The 20,883-nt window shown below is 39.4% G+C and overlaps 1 protein-coding gene across 3 annotated transcripts in view; it reads right to left on the bottom strand.

Moving 5' to 3' along the window:
* Nucleotides 1-20,504, bottom strand: part of EGF (epidermal growth factor) — a 67,771-nt gene extending 47,267 nt beyond the window's left edge. For 2 of the 3 annotated variants that reach the window (XM_061584487.1, XM_061584486.1), the window contains exons 1-5: nucleotides 20,135-20,504; nucleotides 11,063-11,262; nucleotides 8,207-8,385; nucleotides 7,517-7,747; nucleotides 6,090-6,292 (exon numbers count right to left, since the gene is read on the bottom strand). In XM_061584487.1, coding sequence (XP_061440471.1) covers nucleotides 6,090-6,292; nucleotides 7,517-7,747; nucleotides 8,207-8,385; nucleotides 11,063-11,262; nucleotides 20,135-20,255 — 934 coding nt within the window. In that variant the 5' untranslated portion in view covers nucleotides 20,256-20,504. Of the gene's footprint in view, nucleotides 1-6,089; nucleotides 6,293-7,516; nucleotides 7,748-8,206; nucleotides 8,386-11,062; nucleotides 11,263-20,134 lie in introns of those variants that run through there. The other variant, XM_061584488.1, reaches the window with a different exon arrangement.
* Nucleotides 20,505-20,883: the final 379 nt, after the last annotated feature.

Consider the following 20,883-nt stretch of genomic DNA (forward strand, 5'->3'; position numbering starts at 1 on the left):
ATCTTCCTTTTATTTCATTTCGGTCAGTCTCTTGTTGATTATTCAACATCCCTACTCTTGGTTTAAATTTCCCTTTCATTTCTCTAATCTTTTGGAATAGGACTCTTGTTCTACCTTTTTTGTTGTCCTCTTCTATTTCTATAGAATAACTATTGTAATAGTTCTCTTTGTCCCTACATACTAGTCGCTATATTATTGCATTTAGGGTTCGGGCCATGTTTCTATCTCCTCTTGCTTTTGCTTTCTTCTTTCTTTAACCATTTTAAGAGTTTTGTCAGTCATCCATTGAGGTCTTTCTCTCTTTTTAACTAGAGGTATTGTCTTTTTGCATTCTTCCCTGATCATGTCTCTGACTTCAATCCGTAGTTCTTCTGGTTCTCTATCAACTAAATTTAAAGCCTCAAATCTGTTCCTTATTTGATCTTTATATTCTTCTGGGATGTTATTTAAATTGTATTTTGGCATTATGATTGCTTTGTTCTTCTTCTTTAGCTTTACTCTGATTATTTATATTACCAGTTCATGATCTGTACCACAGTCTGCTCCTGGTCTTGTTTTCGCAGAAAGTATGGAACTTTGCCATCTTCTGCTTTCAATTATATAATTGATTTGATTCCTATATTGACCATTTGGTGATGTTCACATGTACAGACGTCTTTTCTGTTGCTTGAAAAATGTGTTCGCAAGAAACAAATTATTGGCTTCACAGAATTCAATAAGTCTCTCTGCTGCTTCATTTATATCCCCTAAGCACCATTTCCCCACAATTCCTAGTTCTTCTCTGTTCCCTGCTTTTGCATTCCCATCCCCCGTGATTATCAGAACATGTTGTTTTGGCTTAGAGAACCAAAATTGACAGTTTTGTCCATTCCTAAGAGATGCATTTGGGAGTGGACAAAACTGTCAATTTTGGTTCTTTAAGTTTCTAATTTTTTCAGTCTTAATTCTGTTCTCCACATTTCTGCAGCAATTTGTGATTTTTTTTAAAAAATCATCAGGAAAATTAGTCAGCATTTTAATGCAAATCTCTCCAAATAAACATGTTTTTGTATACAGTTTTGGCTAATATAGACATTTTTGCAAGCAATTTTTGCAAGCAATGGATTTTAGTATGTTATTTTCACTAATATGTAAGTTTTGATGCACATTTTCCCCTAATATATGTATTTTTGTACACATTATTTGGCTGGAGAACTGCATCACAAAAATCAGAGAAAAGCAAATTTTGAAGGACAGTTGAGTTTCAGTTCATGCATTTATTCAAAAAGTGTGAATTAGGTAGTTTCTCAGTAAAATGCAAACAAAATCAAATTCTAACTCTGTCCCTAATTGTAGTCCAAAATATCTCCATTCATAGTTGCAGTCCAAAACATGGGATCTGAACTGGTGGCGACTGACCAGGAATGAGACTTTGGGTTGTAGCAGATAGCTTGATGAAGATGTCAACCCAGTGTGCAGCAGCAGAGAAAAAGGCAAATTCTATGCTAGGGATCATTTGGAAAGGTAGTGAAAATAAAAATACTGATATCATAATGCCATTATATAAATCTATGGTACGACCACATTTGGAAAACTGTGACCAGTTCTGGTCGCCTCACTTCAAAAATGATATTGTAGAATTGGAAAAAGTTCACAAAAGGGCAACCAAAATGATCAAGGGGAGGAAGCTACTTCCCTGTGAAAAAAGGTTGCAGCACTTGGGGCTTTTTAATTTTGAGAAAAAGCAAATAAGAGGTGACATGTTACCAGTGTATAAAATTATGCATAGCATGGAGAAAGCGGACAGGGAAAAGTTTTTCTCACTTTCTCATAGCACTAGAACTTGTGGACATCCAATGAAGCTGAATGCTGGAATATTCAGGACAGCCAAAAAAAAGTACTTCTTCACACCGTGCATAGTTAAACAATGGAATTCGCTCCCACAGGAGGCAGTGGTGTTCACCAACTTGGGTGGCTTTAGAAGAGGATTAGACAAATACAAGTTGGTGACCATCACTGCCTCCTGTGGGAGCGAATTCCATTGTTTAAGATAAGACCATCAGTGGCTACTAGCCATGATGGCTATGATCTGTCTCCACAATCTGAGGCAGTATGCTTCTGAATATAGGTGCTGGAAACTGCAGGAGAGGAGAGTGCTTTTGCACTCGTGACCTGCTTGGGGGCTTCCTATGGTTGGTAACTATGAGAACAGGATGCTGGACTAGATGGGCCATTGGCCTGATCCACCAGGCTCTTGTTATATTCTGATCTGGAGGGTGCCAGGTTGCTTTAGGCAGTAGAACTGCTGTTTTATAATCTGAGTCAGAGATATCATCCCTTGTAAACAGAAGTGGAGAGACAGCTTACATACCAGGCAGATAAGCAAGCAATGAACTAGAACTGCCATTCCTCCTGGCCATCCCCAATCCCTCAGTATGGCCAAAGAAGCCACAGTCACCACCGCCGCAGTTCTTCAACTCACCTCTGATGAAATGGGATATGGAATGAACAGGAAGCGTTGCTATGTCTGCAGAATTCTTGGCTTGCACAAACCATGTGGAACTAGGTTGTGGGACGGTGCTGAAATGCAGTGGCTTCTACGTTTCAAAATTAGCCCCTAAAACTCATGTTTATTTGCAACCCCTTTTTAGGGTCCAATTCCACAAGTTTCTTCACTACAACACTGTTCTGGAGAATAGATTGATTTGAAAAGCAGCTCAGAGGGTGGTATTCAACATTAGGCCTTCTCTGAAGAAATCCACTGAAGGTAATGAACCTAAATTAGTCATGTCCTTTAACTTCCATGAGTCTATTATGTAGATGTATATACACACACACCAGCAAGGAAGGTAAGCAGCAATTATATATATGATTATCCACACTGCTTCTGTGCTGCTCCATCGTAGAACACAATTGTTACAACATAAAGCTGCACTATTGCAAAAGCATATTGTATTGGCACTATAGCCAACATAGTTCTCCAGCCTGCCATGCAAAAGTCCTGACAAAGATAAGATAGTGTGCTGATGGATTAGTAGGTAAAACAGTAGGAAACATCCTAGTTTGACCTGTTGCAAACAGCGCACTAATCCAATAGAAGGAAAAGAGCTTGCAACTAATAACCCAAATTTGACCTTTGCAGACATTTAACAGTTAAAGCAGAGTCTGCATTGTACATGAAAAACACATTAACAACTATTTCCTTTTTTTAAAAAAAAAAAACAGTGTTAGATTGTGCACTGTTAACTCCAGCACATGTTGACTTAATCTCTGCAGGACATCAAATCAGAGCTTACATTATTTCATTTCCAGATTTCCTTGTTGTAAGATCACTTTATAAATCCCATTTGTACTTTAGACAAATTAGCCTTCCCTCAATTCTGTTCCTAGGGCTGGATAAGCTAAACAAAGCACATGCAAAGTCCAAAGACTTCATCTGCATCGGGGAACTTAAGCTTCTTTCCACCCCTTCAGTGTTTTATAAGAAGCGGGGGGGGGGAGAGAGAGACCTATATTACAAGCACTCCAACTTCCTATGCTTCAGTCTATCCTGCTGTAAAAGGAAGGTTCTGGAGTCAACAAGCAGCTGGTTTTAAAAGCTAATTAAGAAAAAAGGGAAATGGCGTCTCATCTCAACATCTTTATACCATGGTAGGTGAAAAGGGCTGCATAGACCATATTTTTAAAGCACAAGGCTTTCCCCAAAGAATCCTAGGAACTGTAATTTGTTTAGGGTACTGTGAACTGTAGCTCTTCAAGGGGTAAAGTACAGTACTCAGGATTCTTTGGGAGACGTCATGTGCTTTAAATGTGCTTTAAATGTACACTATGCATGCAGCCAAGGTCAGGAGAAAAGGCAACAAGGAACATGTATATGGGTCAGTAAAGTATACCTATTATGTACCTTCATTTGGATTGACCATTTATTCACCTGAAAGCCTCTGCCACTCTGTTGTCAGGCATTGTAACCCATGTTACTTATTTATTTATTTTTATTTATTACATTTATACCCCGCCTTTCTTTCCATGGTAGAAACCCAAGGCGGCTTACATACGGTTCCTAGGCAGCCTCCCATCCAGGCACTGACCACACCTGACCCTGCTTAGCTTCAGCAGGGAGCTGGCCTATCCCCCAGCATATGCAGAGGTACATACACTGAAAGGCTTCCTGTCAACATGAGCATGAGCTGAGTGAGGTGATATTATGCAACAACTTCAACTAAGCTTACATCAGCTGATTGCATAAGTCTTCACAATGGGTCGACCCCTCAGCACCAGCCTACACTTGTCTATGTGGCTGTGCGCACAGGACTGATTAGGATTTCCAAGGTTAAACAGTTATCACCTATTATTTCCAAAACAGCAGTAGTGCCCAAGGATACAGGCATAGGAGTTATTGATTTCTCAAACTTTCATAAGCTTTGCATTTGCCCAAGCTAACATTTCCCCTTTTCTCTGCTCCTGTTTGTAAAGTTCCTGTGTCTGAATGCACAGGGTGCCAAAAGAGAGTAAGGGACAGGGCTATGGGAGGAAGTGGTCCGCAGATGGGCAGAATCCAGAATTTTCAAAATAAATCACTGGCAGCAGCTGAAGGCTATACGTGTGCACTGTGACACTCGTGCTGTCAGGCAACATTGTAAGCGGACAGCAGACAGTACACAAGCATAAACCTTCACATGGCAGATTTTGGAATTAGGCTGAAGAGGTAGTGGGCTCTCCGACACTGGAGGCATTCAAGAGGCAGCTGGACAGCCATCTCTCTGGAATGCTTTGATTTGGATTCCTGCATTGAGCAGAGGGTTGGACTCGATGGCCTTGTAGGCCCCTTCCAACTCTACAATTCTATGATTCTATGATTCTAAGAGAAGCAAGCAGACATGTTCAAGTCCACTTTCTTCAAGCTGAGTTCCTTCAGTGTTCAATTGTGTTCCTACTGTTGTTTCAACTATTGTCTTAATTGCAGTCTTATAAATTGGAGTTGGGATTGGTAGTCTTCTTGATGAAACAGGGAAATTTCCTTGATTCATAGCTATAATCTCATAATACATTAAACTGAGATGTATCCACAATGACATCTATTACTGTATTCATTTTTTAACATGAAGGATAGTTTGAAAAAACTGCAAAATTTGGGGGAAATTCACATGACAATATTTATATATTTGATCAAAATGGACTTTCAGTTATTATATTGATTTTCAGTGGTTGATTGTTGTACAATGTGCACTTCCAGACTCACTATTTTTGGGTGGGATTAAATCACATACTGGCAAATTCAGATTGCACGATTATGGTGGATTGGGAGGTCTTGTGCAACAAACTCACTTCCCCAAAAGATCAGACTTTTTGCAATAAATGATGGGAAAATGTATGGGAAAGGGTGGGATAAAGCTTGCTTTGAGTAGTTATCCAACCTTGCAAACTATGAATGCTCATTAAAAAGCATTCTAATCTCCCTGTAAACAAATGTTCATTGTATAGTGTCCAATGTGTCTGTGAAGAACAATTGGTAAGCTACATACTGTCAATATGTTCTTAGAGGAAGAAAACCTTCAGATGAATACATATATAAATAGAAAAAAAGTGAGATATTCACGTTCGTCACATTATTGGAAATGGAAACACAAAAATAAATTGAAAGAGCTGTTGTGTTCCAGTTTGAATGAAAATGGGATGCCAATGGTTTTTACCAATATATGCATACTTCTTTAAGAATGAGGTGCTAGAGATGATGTGATTTATTTTATTTATTTATTTAAATTTATTTAAATTTGTATTCTGTCCTTCCTCTCAAAATAGTTGAGGTGAGCAGATTAATAATGCAGATTTTATACTTATATGATGAACATGTTTAGCTAAGAAATTTGTACAGGAGAAGAGATCAAAGAAATTTCTAGATATATAAACATTCAGTTGTGGTACTGTTAAGGCTTTTGAAAGGTTTAGCTGAAGATGGGTCAGGAATGATCCTTAAATCTCTAAGCAGGAAAAATAGGATGATACAAGATAATCTGAGATGTGACACTAAAGGCTGAGCTGAAAATTTATGCAAATCTGAACGGAGTTTAAGCATTCTCAGATATTTGACAATGCAATTGTTGGAAACTTACCAAATGCTTTGTAATCCCTCCTTATGCCAAGCTGTTGCAATGGATGCACTACCAGTATCTCAGCAGGTGGAGGAAGTGATGGCTGCAGGTTAATTACAACTATATCTTTTCCTGTGTATTTACTGGCTCTACGAATACTACCAGTGGTTGAGTCAGAATAGTACATGTGATCAGCAAAGAGAAATATGTCAGAAAGTTGGTTTCTACAGAAGAAGAAAATAAATAGTTGCATTCATTCATTAAATTGCTGAAAGTTCATGAAGACCTCAACAGTCTAGCCTGTTCAATAGCAATCCAGAGACAACTGCATGAACAGCTCATTGAAATCAATGGAACTTAAATTGCAAATAACTTTTCCCCGCAGAATTCAGTGACAACAAAGTATAACTTAACTTTTTCTTGGTTGGGGCACAGCCTCTTTGCTTCAGATTTTGTGCAGTTTGGGCCAGGAATCCCTTTTTTTGCTATGGGCTCATATAGTACCTTCATTTGAAGCATGTTTGAGGTGTAAATGAAACAAAAACTGCACTCCTATGCCTACAAGGCATGGGATATTTTGGACCATGGCTTTTTGTAACATGTTACTGTTTCATAAACACCTCACACAGAACAGCTAATGTCATCCAAGTTATATTTTGCTATAGAGAGGAACAAATAAATTACAATTGGTATCTATAAAACAAAGAATCTGTTTATTGAATCATAAGTGTCTTACTGTCCTGCCATTACACAGTCCTTGAATATTATCAATCCAATATCAAGGCAGGTTGGTATGCTCTCAAATTAATCTAATCAATATATGGATACATGTTTTATTTCACCTAATTTCTTCTGCATGTTTTGCATCAAGACAAAATTAACATACAGTATTGGCCTTAATCCAGTTGTGCGCTTGAATAGCTGCTGTAGCTGCAAGCAGAGCTAATTTATAAAGCAGCAATTGCACCAATCACTTATTGATCAGCAAAAAGAGAATGGATGAAACTAAATCTAATCCTCAACTTCCCTTTCTGAATAGCTAATCAGCATTACTGCCAGTTTTCTACCTGTATTCCATGCATGCATCATTGCCAGATAGATCAGGAAAGGAATCACATGGTATCATGCACAGGAACCTCACACAAGGAAGTGCCCACCCATGCAAAGTTCCTTCATCCAATTTCAGGCAACCCCCATCTCAGAGTCCACTATAGCCCACAATGTTCAGAAGATCTCCCAACCCTCTGGACAGGCTTTTTGGGGAGTTTAGGAGATTGTAGCAGGGAGGAAAGGAAAATCAAGATTGCTCATGAAACACCGGATACAACTCACAGTTTCTCCGCCAACTTACAGATACGTGTGCAGAAAGTTGTATCCACATACATATGGCCCCTAGCTAGATTGGGGCAATTTTCTTTAACTTTGGCATTTCATATCCATAAACATACCGTACTATATACTTGAATAAATGGGCAGAACTACCATCATAGTCACAGGTTCCAATATTTGAAATTTCATCATTGTCATCGTACTGGATCCAGAAGAGCCTTAGATCAATAAAATCTAATGAGATACTTCTGATTTTTCCTGTGCTTCTTAGAACTCTCCACACCTCTTTTTCATTCAGAACTGCTCTATAGATGCTGTTGATGGCTCCTTCAGAAGACCAAAATAAAAACCTGTTGATAAAATCAGTCAGCAAATCATAAATCTCACACTTAAGTAATTCCTTATTTATTTTTCTTCATTTTTATCCCCGTACTGAATTTGCAGTCCTCTGAAGGTATTCAATTCTAGCCCTACTCAGAGATGAACCATTGAAATGCATGAAGGTTCATTAATTTCAATGGATCTACTCTGAGTAGGCCTTAGTTGACTACAAACCCTGGCATGTCCCACACAAACCACAGTTTCCCGGTTCAGATGCAAGAGGAACCAAGGTTTGATCACACCAGAAAATTACTCATTAAATTGAGTACATAAGAGGAGAGAAAAGGGGAGAAAGAGCACCCAAGTACAGGACTCATTGCCAGTCTTCCAAACCATGGAGGATCCTCCCAATTACATTTCAACTAAACTGCAGCTCTTTTTGTTTCAGCATTGTGGCACTGCAAAGTCATAATGCCTATCTGAGTTACCTCTTGCTTGGATCAACTGCAATACTGGTGGGATGGTGTTCATCATTTATGATGATTCGAGAATTTCCATTCATGTTGACTGCCTCAATTGTGGCCCTCTGATAGTGAGCAAAGTAAATTTCTTGGTTTATCCAATCTACTGCAAATCCAGAAACATCTTTTCCTATGTAGCAAATTGTCTGTAACACAAAATACACCCCACTCCCAATTGTCATTATACTAAAATACTTGATTGCTGGTTGAATCAGTCTTTTGAATACCAAACAAAGCATTGGAATCCATGCACCTAAACCAAACAATGAGTTAAATAGTTCAGGATGAAAGCCTCCTGAGATTACCACTAAGGGATATACCCTTATGCAGTTACCAGGAAAACAAGAAAAAGTGTGTTAAATGTGTACGCAAATAAGTGCAATGCTGTTTTCATAGGCTGTTTCATGAGTCTAAGCAAGTTTTATAGCACATGTGTTATTAAATTTTTGAAACTCAGTATTATTATTATTGGTAGTAGTAGTAGTAATTTGATTTTTTATATTCTGTCCTTCCTCTCATAAGACCACTCACAGGGTGGCTAACAACAAAGGGGCAATATTAAAAACAAAGTAATAGCATGGCACAAAACACAGCAGACCAATCAACATTAAATTATACAAATGCAAGTACAAGTGACGTCTTCCAGATTATGCTCCCCAGGCCTATCATAACAAATAGGTATTAAGCTGCCATCTGAACACATATAATGTGGGGGACAGTCTCACTGCAAGTAACATCACCTTGAATTGGGAGTTGTAGTTCACTAGCAGCCAGAGCAGAGGTTTAAGGATCGCTGCACAGTGATCACATCTCGTCCCACACAATAAGCAAGCAGCAGCATTCTACACCAGCTGTAGTTTCCAGATCATCTTCAAGGAAAGACCCACATAGAATGTGTTTCAGTAGTCCAATCAGGAGCTTATCAAAACACAGACAATTGCAGATAGGTCATCTTAGTACAAGAATGGCCATAATTGGTGAACTAACGAGAGACACAGCAGCCTCATGAGACTCCAGGGACAGTTTGGAATCAGGAGGACCCCCAGACTACACACCTGTTCTTCTAGGGCAAAGGCCAACCATCAAGAATGTGTCATCAACCTAATCCTCAGACTTGGGAATCCCTTACCTACAAAGACTCCAAATCTTATCAGCTTTGGTTTTTGGCTCTGATGCAGCCCACCGCAGCCTTCAGGCATTAGTCCAGCACTTGCACAGCCTCTACTGAATTAAATAGCATGAAGAGAAAGAGCCGGGTGTCATCATGCCCTAAATGTCCAGATGACACCTCCCAGTGGTTTCATATATAAATTAAATAGCATGTGAGACAAAGAGCCTTATGGCACAGCTACCATGAGGCCATGTAGAAGTCACCTAATGCTGCTGTCTGATAGAGATCCTTTAAATAGGAACAAAACCATTGCAATACGGTGCCTCCAACTCCCAGCCTTCAAAGCCGTTCTGGGAGGCTACTGTGGTCAATGGTACTGAAGGCCTCTGAAAAGCCAAGTAGAATCAAGAGGGTAGCATTCCCCTCCCCACATCTCTCTCCCCAAAAAGATAATCAATCAGGGCAATCTACGTTGTTTTGGTGCTGTAAAATGTGCAAAACAGTTTAAGGGATATTGGGAAATGATATTTCAGGTTGCTGGACTAAAAGGGACTACTTGTTAATCTAAGCTTTAACATTGTGGCTTGCTTCCTCAGCTGCAAAAGACAACAAACTCCAAATATGAAGAAAACCAGCACCTTAATTGCACAACCCTCATCAAATTCTAGCTGATTTCAGCAGGGCTTGCTCCCTAATGATGCATCCGAGTGTGTATTTAACTGAATTTCAACAGTTCCAGTGGTAGTATTTTCTGTCATGACTCCTTTGCCTTGGCCTTGACTTCCCTACAAATAGAAGCTTCCTCCCAGGGATGAGGGCATCTGTGGGGAAGATTTTCTTCAGGACTGCCATGGGGAGATGGTTAAACCACACTGCCAATCCTAACCCCACTGATAATTTTGAAGAATAATAAAAAAAACTAAACACACTAAATGCAATCACACACTTAACATCATGTCTAGTTTGGTTGAGCTGTTAACCAGAAGTCTCATTCGAAATAGCATTTAAGACTGCATGTAAATGCACAAAACACATTTAGCTAAACGTAAGAATGGGAGAGAGGAGGCAGAGATCTTTTTTAAACACCAGGCATAGGGAGACCATTACAGAAAAGAAGAAACAGCTCTGCATAAAAAATTATATGCTAATCTATAGGTATAGATGCAAATTTAGAAATAATTGCTCTATTTTAAACAGAAAAACAAATGCAATACATGTCACCATAATGGAGAAGACTTCAAGTGGGTGACTTGCGTGCCTGCCTGCTCAAGTCTGCTGTCTAGGTGCTATTTGTTGATGAGCAACTTCAGAGCCCCCTACTCTATCTTCTTAGCATTCTTTATCTTTAAACTGACTTGGTTTATACTTCTAATAGAGGACTCCTCCTGACAGCCTTTCAATTAGAGGACTGTCCTCCGTTATGTAGGACACATGGTCACCCTATCAGAGCTTGGAAAAGTTACTTTTTTGAACTACAACTCCCATCAGCCCAATCCAGTGGCCATGCTGGCTGGGGCTGATGGGAGTTGTAGTTCAAAAAAGTAACTTTTCCAAGCTCTGATTATTAATAATAGAATGTCCATCACTCCTTCTACTAACACACTGAGGTGGGGAGTAGCTAAAATATAGCTACAATATATAAAATAAAATGGAGAAACAGACTGAGCCATCAGCACACTCAGGGGGAATGCAAAAGTTATATATTCCATTACCTCTTGATTTGAACCATTCAGGGACACTCGTTGGAGAAGACCTTCTTCAGTGTCCACCCAATAAAGATGATCTTCCTCATAATGGAAATCTATTAACGTTGCTAAGCCAGCATCAGTCACCAGTCTTTTGTGATTGGTTCCTTCTGTATCTATTCTAAAGATTGCATTTCCTTGGCTGAAAACTAGGAATGGTGTAGGTTCTAAATAGGAATAAAAAGAGTTTACAATGCCTGTGATCAGAAAAAATGAATGAAATCAAGGAGTTACAGCATTTGAGTGATGATGTCCAATGTCATGCGAACAGACTTCCACTCACATATTGGGATTTCCCCTTCCTCTGCACCCCCCCTGCAGCCCCATGTGTGTCTTCAAAATTTACTCTGGAGCAGATTTCGGGGGCACATGGGGATCTGCAAGGGGAGGAGAGAAGAGAGAAGTCCTATGCAGAAGCTGAAGTCCATTGCAATGATAGGCACATACAGTTGAATGTTACCCATTGATATTAATAAAATTAAGTACCTGTAGTTCAGGGCTTCATTTCAAATTGCTTTCATCAGGGTTTAGACTGCAATCCTGTACACACTTACCTGAGAGTAAATCCCATCAAATTCAGTGGGGCTTACTTATCCACACCTTCTAACCATGCTTTAATATCCTGATTTACTCCAAAGCTGGTAAACACAGCTACCTGGTCTAGACAATACAGGAAACTATTAGAGGTTTCCTAGTTGAATTATGTCTTAATAGTAAAGAGAGGAATTAAGGGGCTATATGCAATGGCAAAATGTTTCTGCATGTATTGCCTTCATCAGCTGAAATATGATAATCTGAACATGACCAGTTTATTTGGCTGTGTATTTCTTCTACTACAGTTGGTCTTCTCACATGATTTATCTCCTCATGTGAGCAGTGTGATATGTCATCTGGAAATTCACAGCACTGAGTGGTTAGAATCCCTCCTGCAAAATAGTCACAGAGCTTATCCACATGGGAGCATTACGTCATACTAAAGAAGCTGTTTTTACCTCCATTTTCTATTTGCACCATCCACAGTAAGGGCTCAATGCCAGTTGCAAACACGGTATCTTCTATTCACACTGAGGGGAAGGATCAATCACACATTCCTAATGACCACACCCTCTAATTTAACATTTCCACTCCCTCTGGTTACTTGACAACCAAGCATGCTCAGTTTGTTCTACCAGTTAGTTTCATTTTAAAAAAACAACCTGGAAATGTGATTATTTGTATTTTCACTGGTACAATATTGCTGAAATACAAATCTTTGTTTAAGCAGTGTTATGCTTTTGTGTACAAGTTATGCTTTTGCGTACAAGAAAAATAAGGCACTGTTTGCAGCAACATAAAAAAAAGCTTGCAGAATGGGCGAGAACAGCCGGAAGTTGTTTTGTCAGCCCACAGGACATAAAATCAAGGAAGGTAGGAGGAGGGAGTGGCCATGGAGAGGGGAACGATTGATACACCCACCTAAAAACATCGGAGCACAGACTTTTTTTTCCTTTTCATATTATCAGAGGATTGGGTTAGTATGGATTTACAGGGGGGAAACTGCATGATAGTTTCTGTTTGCCAGTAACATCATGTGAACCATGAAAATTAAAAAAGAATGTGAGTAGCACCAAACTCACACTAAACCACTGTGTGGATGAGCCCAGAGTCTGGATACCCTGAAATGATTGACCTGGCACTCACCGCATTACCCATGTACAGGTAACAAAATCCTGATGAACCCCAAGCACACCTGAAAGATGGATAACACATGACTACAAAGCCATCTTTGTTGGGACAGGTCAGCACCTATGATAGGGGTGCAGCCTGTGAACTACAGTATCCCATACTCTCATGTGAGTAGGGTTTGCCAGGGCTTGGTTGTTGGTACTGACATGGGGAGGAGAAGAGCATGGTTTCATTACAGCAAATTAAAGTATTTTTGTAGATTACACTACTTGCTATCTTTCCATTTTACATTACTGTGTGTGCTTGACTTGCACAAGCATGTGTGTCTGTGCATGTGTGTTTTAGTCTTTGTCAGTTTTTAGTTTTGAGACCAAACCAGTAAGTAAGCTTTCAGGAAGTTGTTGGACCAAAATTTAAATGAAGTAGTAGTGGCCTTCTAAAATTCAAGTTAACTGTAGTTGACTTTATGTATCTGAGCTTAAAGCATATCATACCTATGATGTGGCTAGACATTTGTTTCTTCTGTGCCTAACCCAATCTCCATTAATCTATTTTTTTAGTTATCTAAAAGCCCTTTCAATAAACACTAGGCTAGTGGGTAATGGTTGGTTTATGGCTACTCAAGGAAATCATGAATTCCCCCCCCCCAATAGAGTGTTCATTCTATTATGTGAGTTGTTTCTGCATATGAAGTGATGCTGTTTTCTGCTATTTGCACTGAACATGCGAGAATACAAACTATGTGAACTTGTTTTGCGTAAATCGCAAATGAAAGCTGAACTGCAACAAAGTAGATTTGTCTCAGTAATCTGACAGCTGTACTGCTTGCATTTTTTCCAGTTACTCCCTTGACCAAACATTTACATATATTTTGTTGCTAAGTTGCCCAAGACATGGAATTTCCCACTAAGCTATCCTAGTCTAACAGGACATTGGAGGGGCAAATAGCTATGATCAGACAAATCTTTTTGTCATCATTGCTGCTATCGGAGTAGCTGATGGGTGTCCAGATATTCTAATATGTTTTTTGTTGTTGTTACCATAATGAAATTTATATCATTAATGTTGTTGATATTTTTCTAAATAAGACATTTTGCTGCACCTTTCAATATATGGGGAAAGGGGGTTATAAATATTTAAATGCATAAATAAAATTATGCTATGCATTTTATGGTATCTTCCCTTGCAAATCCTAGAGAAACACTGCCCAGCTGAACCCATCTCAGTCAAAACAAGGTAATAGTTTGAACATATCCCAATCAACTTGGGAGGATTGAGTTATCACCATTGCATAGCCCTTTGAACTTGAAGAGATTCCATGCCTTCTGTGTCCTACAATTAAGAATCAGTTGTTTCCCTTAAAATTATCTTCCGCTAACGACCCCCTATTTATGAAACTCCCTCCATGATAATTCAAAAGATGACTTCTGTACAAAAGACACACACAATCCACACAAACTGCATAGGACACTTGCAGGGCCAGCTCCAGCTTTTTGTGGTTCTTGGGCAACAGTGTATCAGTAGTTCCCCTTTGGTATTGCCCATCTGGCACACCCCTTTCTCCTTTAAACCCACACCTTCCCTATTTGACTCCTCCCACTTGAACCCCTTCCTTCTTCTTCCAACCACTTCTCTCCTTCTTTAGCCCCTTCCCTTTCTCCTCTAATCACATCCCTACTCTCTTTCACCCCTCCCCTTTGCCACTTCCCCATCTAAGTTAAATACAACTTTTGTCCAATATGGCAACACTTACACAACATAGCACAGAAAGGGAAGGACCCTAGATCAATAATAGAGCAAATGCCTGGCATCCAAAAGGTCACAGAATCAATTGTTAGTGCATCAAGGTAGGGCTGGGAAAGAGGCCTGAAACCTCGGAGAGCTGCTGCAAGTCAGTGTTGTTAATACTAAGCTTGATGAACCAGTGGTCTGACTTGGTATAAGGGAGTTATAATGCTCTTATGCTCATTTGGGGAAGAGCCATACTTCAGTGGCAAAACGCATGCTTTGCAAGCAGAAAATCCCAGGTTCAATCCCTGACATCTCTATCCAGGACATGTACTTCAGAACTTGTTACAAAGGACTGGCTCACACATGCATGAACTTTGCATGAACTTCACTTGATTACTGTGCACTTAGTGACTTCCAGTTGATTGTGTGTGTACAACTCCACTGAAACCATTGAGTTCGAGGTGATATGAAAGTTCTGTCTGTGGTGTTTGATCTGTGATGGCCTATTCAGATATGCATGGGGGATCTAGCCCATGTTTATTCACCTAGACATAGATCAGCCCATGAATCCAGGTTAGTGATTCTAAAAATAAACTGCTGAAGAAAATCCACTTTGTCTATGGTCAGGTCACCTAGGGTGTAGCAAAAAAAAGCAAATTTAGCAGCAAAGAACCACTCTCTTGAGTAGAATGGGTTTGTTTCATGCATTCCTGTTTCCTTTTCAAACCACAAAACTATCAAAGCTATTTTCAACAGGACACTAAAAACCACAGTGATGTCCCATTAAGAAAATTCCTACCAGCCACTCCGCTTGTATATACATTTTGAGTGACTCAAGGCCATAATATAATAATCAGCCACTAGAAATCCTCCTCTTTGCATATGTGTTATATTGTATAAGCAAAAACAGGAGGTAAAATTGTAGCATTCTCTTTTTGAATTGTAACACTCACTGTTAGATACAACAGAGTTGTTTGAATTGAATCTCTCAACGCTCAAAGCATTTGTAAGAGAGGAACAGGATCACATCCACTGGCCACACCTCTCTGATGTCGATATGCCTACTGGCCACCTCCACCCCCAGCAGCAATGGATTTGGCTCAATGTGAATAGGAGCCTACATGCATTCCTCCACATAAGCAGGAACTCTGGCCAGTTTCCGGTTGCATCTAAGGCTGCTTTCACATTGCACTTCATTCCGTTATTCTGACTATTTCTTACCTGGTAATTTGCACCTGATATGTGATCTTTCACATGATGTGCAAGCTAATTATGGCATTCTAATGGAATATAGTGCAAGTTTAGTGCTACCTTTCGTGATAATTAATACCAGAAACAATCTGTTTGCAAGCCGGGGAACCCGGAAAATTGCAGGAGTTTTTCAATAGTTGCAGCTGCTCATATAACAGGCATCACAGCATGCAGTGCATGTCCACCCTTTAGGCACCCTTTTTTTAAAACTGTACTGGTATTCTGGCATAGGCACAGATAGCAGCAGCATTTCCCACACACACACCTGTGTCTATACAACTAAAATAATTTTAAAAGTCAGATGCTAAAAGGAGAGGGCTTGCATGGTTACAGGACCAGATCTTAGACCTCCTACACAATGGGAAACAGTGTGCAAGTGTATAATAGGTGAGGGATGAAAATAAGACATTCATTGCAGCCGTGTGAAAGACAGTTGTGCGAAATGCCAATATATCGGCTGAAAAAGCTACTGTTCCTTAATGCGACAGATACTGCAGTGTGAAAGGAATGTTAGAAATCGGGACAGAAGCACTGCCATTTAAATCCATTAAACTAACGCAATAAGTTCCATGTCTGAAAGCAGCCAAAGAGTCCTCAGTATGTTACACCTGTGTGGGCACAGGACCTTTTTCATGCTTAACATGAATGGTTGTCAACTGCCCAGAGAGCTTCGGCTATGGGGCGGTATACAAATGCAATAAATAAATAAATAAATATAAATAAATAAATATGTCACTGACAAAAGATGTGGCCAGTGGGTGTGTCAGTGCTGAGAGGTGTGGCCAGTAAATATGACCCTACTTCATTCTTCCCTTGTAATAAAGAACTATCAGTCAAAAAGAACAAATAACCTTACTGTTTGTATAACAAGACCAGTGTATAGCCTGGTAAACAGGACCATGTATAAGATCCTGGCATATGGACACAATTTTGACCACAAACACTAAGTTTCCCTGTTCCACGGAGACAAAGTGTCAACCCTGCCTTTGAGGTGATGTGATGGTGATATATAGATATAGACAGATATGTGATGGTCCAATATAGATAGATATAGATATGTGGTGGTCCATTCATACAAGACAGTCACCACTTGATATAACAGTCATCAAGTGACTTCTTTCATGTAGCCACAACTTGCCATTGTACCCTATCCTGACAGTCTCAGCAATTCTGGCCAGTGCTTCGATATCTGTGGTGCTGGAATTTACAGGCTTTACATCATCTCAAGCCAGTCTTGAGAATACTCCAGTACCATGTAGTTGTGCAGGTTGAAAAACATGCAAACTTCACAATAGTGCTTGTTGTGTTTTCATTTGATTTAGCAATCCTGAGGATCACCGGTTTTAATCAGCAGTGGAAGGCAGCACCACACAGGATCAATCTCTTTGCGAAATTGCATAAAAGAGGTTGTTTCTTAACAACTAAGCTCATTCAAAAACTATCAGGTATAACTGAGTTTTACTCATCATCACCTACCTGTCCCTCCCCCTCCCTGTGAAGTAGCTGCTATCTTGCTGCAGCTGCTCTAGATATCCTGGCAAAAATTTCCCTGTAATGAGAACTTCCCCTGTGTTAAATAAATCCTCTTAGGGGAGAACAAAGGTTTCCTACAATGCCCTGGCAGGCAGTTCTGAATGGAAGAATGAGGTTTTGCTCTGAGCTCAAAGGCTTCTTTATGCCATCTCAGCAGAGACAGTCTTGAGAATGAGTAAAAACGATGAATCATGTCATTGCAATGCTAGCAGACAGTTCTTAGCATCTTCATACACAAGCAACCTCATTTACCAAGAGTCCAAAAAAAGACCCAGTTAGAGAAGGTGAGCCATTAGTATGCATGGCAGGGAAGCAGAGGCCACATTGGTGTATTGTGAAGTGAGTCAGAGTCTGCCTTCATTTATTTCCTCCACACTATCAGCACTCTGCACTGAACCTATACAGAGTCTTTAATGAGAGGGATTCAGTCATTCCAAATTCAGTCCTTAGGAAGTGTAGTGAAATACATCTGAATTAAAAAAATATTGTATCCTCAACATATAACTTAAAACTGGAAGGACTTGTAAGAGACAGCAGATAACATGCACCTGTTAGCTCAGAATGTGTCCCATGGCTTTTGTGTTCAGATTGACACAACAATTTTTTCATTTGAAAAGTCAATGGATTGGATCCAGAGTTGTGCAGAGTGAAACTCCCCAAACTGGGTGCCCCCATGGGTGGAAGGATGAGAGGAACATTTTGCTGATTTTTAAAATACTTTATTTATGTATTTATGTATTTATTTATTTATTTATATATTTATTTATTTATTTTGCCCTTGAAAATCTGCTCCAGAGGGTTGGGCACCCTCCAGGACAGTGTGTGAGATGGCACCGAGGGATACAGGGGAGAGCAAAAATCACTTTCTCCCCACTTCCACCCATGGGAGTGTCTACTGAATCCAACTCCCTTCTGCAAATCCAGGGCGCACTTTCATCTATGGAACAGAAGGTGCACATCCAGCCCAATTTCTGCATTCACCCAAATGGTGAAGATCCATGTGGATCCTGGCCTGGCATTGGTCAAACTAAACCAAGTCTGCCAAAGATGGGTAGAAAATAAATTAAAAGTAAATAGTTATACTGAGTGGAATAAGGATTGTCTTTGCCAAGCTACTGTTCCCAGGTTTCTTTGAGGGAGGGGGTGGCATTTGTACAATCAATATACATTAGATATGCCTTTGGAATAACACTGGAAACAGTGATCATGTTTACCTATATCCTGGACTCTGATTCCTAATTCTTATTCTTTTTTCTTTTCGAGCACTGCTCAGTTTTCTCTGTGGTGTATAGTTTTATTCTGTTTTTATTTTGCTTTTTAAAAGTTTTGTTTGATGGCTGCTTTTGTGTTTTTATATGAATTTATATTGATTTTTTTCCTGGTTATATCTTATGTAAACTGCCTAGAGATTTCTTTTTCTATTAAGCGATATGCAAATTTAAAAAATAATTTTAACAAGCTATGTTGGCAATTAATAAAAGGCCCTTATGCAACATCCATAATTGTGTCCCAGCTTTACTGCCCATTCTGAAATAGGGATGGAGGAGAAATTCAATTCAGTTTGCATTTAAAGCCAAATCTATCAAATCTATACTTTCCAAAACAACCTGAGAACTAAAACAAAGCCATCCTTCAAAATTTGCACTTTTCTGAATTTTTCTATGCAATATTAAAATCAAACAATGTTTAAAAAGGCATATATCATGGGGAAAGGTGCATAAGAATGAATATATTAGCGAGAAAATACATTACATGAGGCGAAATGAATGCTAAGGTGTATACATTAGTCAAAACTGCAGCCAAAGTTGTGTTTAATTAGGAGAAATTCACACTAAAATGCTGAGGAATTTTCATTAGGATTTTTTTTTCAGCAACTTGCAAATTGCTGCAGAAAGATGGAGAACTGAATTTAGAACTGGAAAAATGAGAAACTGGGAGAACTGAGAGAATATTTCCATCCCTAGTCCCAGTCTTACAGTTAAATACCGCCCACTCTGGAATTAGACTTAATGTTGAATTATTCCCAAATCATTGTGCTCACAGGGTCTTGAACACCAAAAATTAAACTTGTAGAGGATGAAATGGTCTAGTGAATGCAGGAAATCAAAGGACTGCTGGTTATGAGGCCTTAAAAAAAATAACACAGCAGCAAATAATACATAATGATTCATCTGATGAAAACCCTTGTTATGGTTTTGGCTTTCACTGGTTTTGTGACACTTCCCAATGAAGAAATCTCAGAAGCAAGTCCCATTGAGTTCATGGGATTTACTCTCAAGTAAGAGCGCATAGGATTGCTGCCAATACCCGCTACACACACACACTTTAAACTGCTTTAATAGTCATTCCATCTTCTCAAAGAACCCTGGGAATTGTAGCTCTGTGAACTATCTTCAGCAAATTACAATCCCCATGATTCTTTGAGGGCAGCAAGGACATTTAAATGTTTCTAGAGATGTATGAACAATTCCTCCAGAAACAGTTGTGACAAATTACTAAGATGTAGTTCCTTAAGGACCCACATGAACCTAACTTTCATTAAATGTATAATGTGTCATCAGTACTAAAATGCTGTTGTCCAAACCAAAACTCTCTCACCCTGTCTTTCTCATGCCTGCTTTTTTTTGTTGTTGACAAGTTTCTTGGCAGACGTCTTGAGGCACCTGTTATTATTCCACGGGAAACGTATCAAGGTTGGAAACCCAGCTATGAATGCATTTCTTCTAAAAATGCACAGCAAGCTTAGCAGAGAATCCATAACATAAAGGTACATAAATACTATTTTTAAAAAAAGTCCCATATTGTTAAGCCTCTTAACTGACCTAAAGTTATGAGAAGGAAAAAACATTATTCACTCACCTACGCATGAGGAATTTTCTTTCTGTGTTTGATATCCTCTGGGACAACTCCCGGGCTCCTCCGGTGACACACTGACCAAAGTGATTTTTAAAACCACAAGCAAAAGATGTGTGACAAACATAGCCCTGAACCACTTTTTCAGTGTCAATAGAAGAGAACAGCTTGCTCGACTTCAGGCATCTTCAAGATTAAAAAAAAGAAGCAGGTGTCATAATTGCTAAGGTGCATTTAAGACAGCAAAATTAGACACATCTTCTCTCAGCTCGACTCCCTGGTCTTGTTTTGCTTGACCCAAAAGCACAGAGGAGCTTGCTAACTCCAGCTCTGACACTCAAAGAAAGTCCAGGATGAGCTCTTCTTTGCTCATGTACACACTCCTTCTTCTTCTGACTCTTTTTTGGAAGCCAAGTATGAAATGCCTGACCCTCTTACTACAAATTTAACATGGCTTAAAAAAAAAAGATCACGTGCTACTGCAAAATGCTAGTGCAGAGGCAAAACTATACAATAAATATGTTGCAGTTTTATATATTTATATTTTTAAAAATCATCTGCTGTGAAAAATTTGAAAATAATAGATAGGCAGAGGCACTGTAGTCCCAAAACATAGATCCCTTTTTATACACACATTAGAATGGCTCTCCTTCTGTTTCTACAGCTTCTCTCCCCCAGCCACCAGCCACCCCACTCCTTCTTGTCTTTTTAGTGCCACTTGAGTGAAGCTTGTGTTTGCAAATACAAATGTAGCC

The sequence above is a fragment of the Rhineura floridana genome, chromosome 9, assembly GCF_030035675.1.
Source record: "Rhineura floridana isolate rRhiFlo1 chromosome 9, rRhiFlo1.hap2, whole genome shotgun sequence".
NCBI lineage: Eukaryota > Metazoa > Chordata > Lepidosauria > Squamata > Rhineuridae > Rhineura > Rhineura floridana.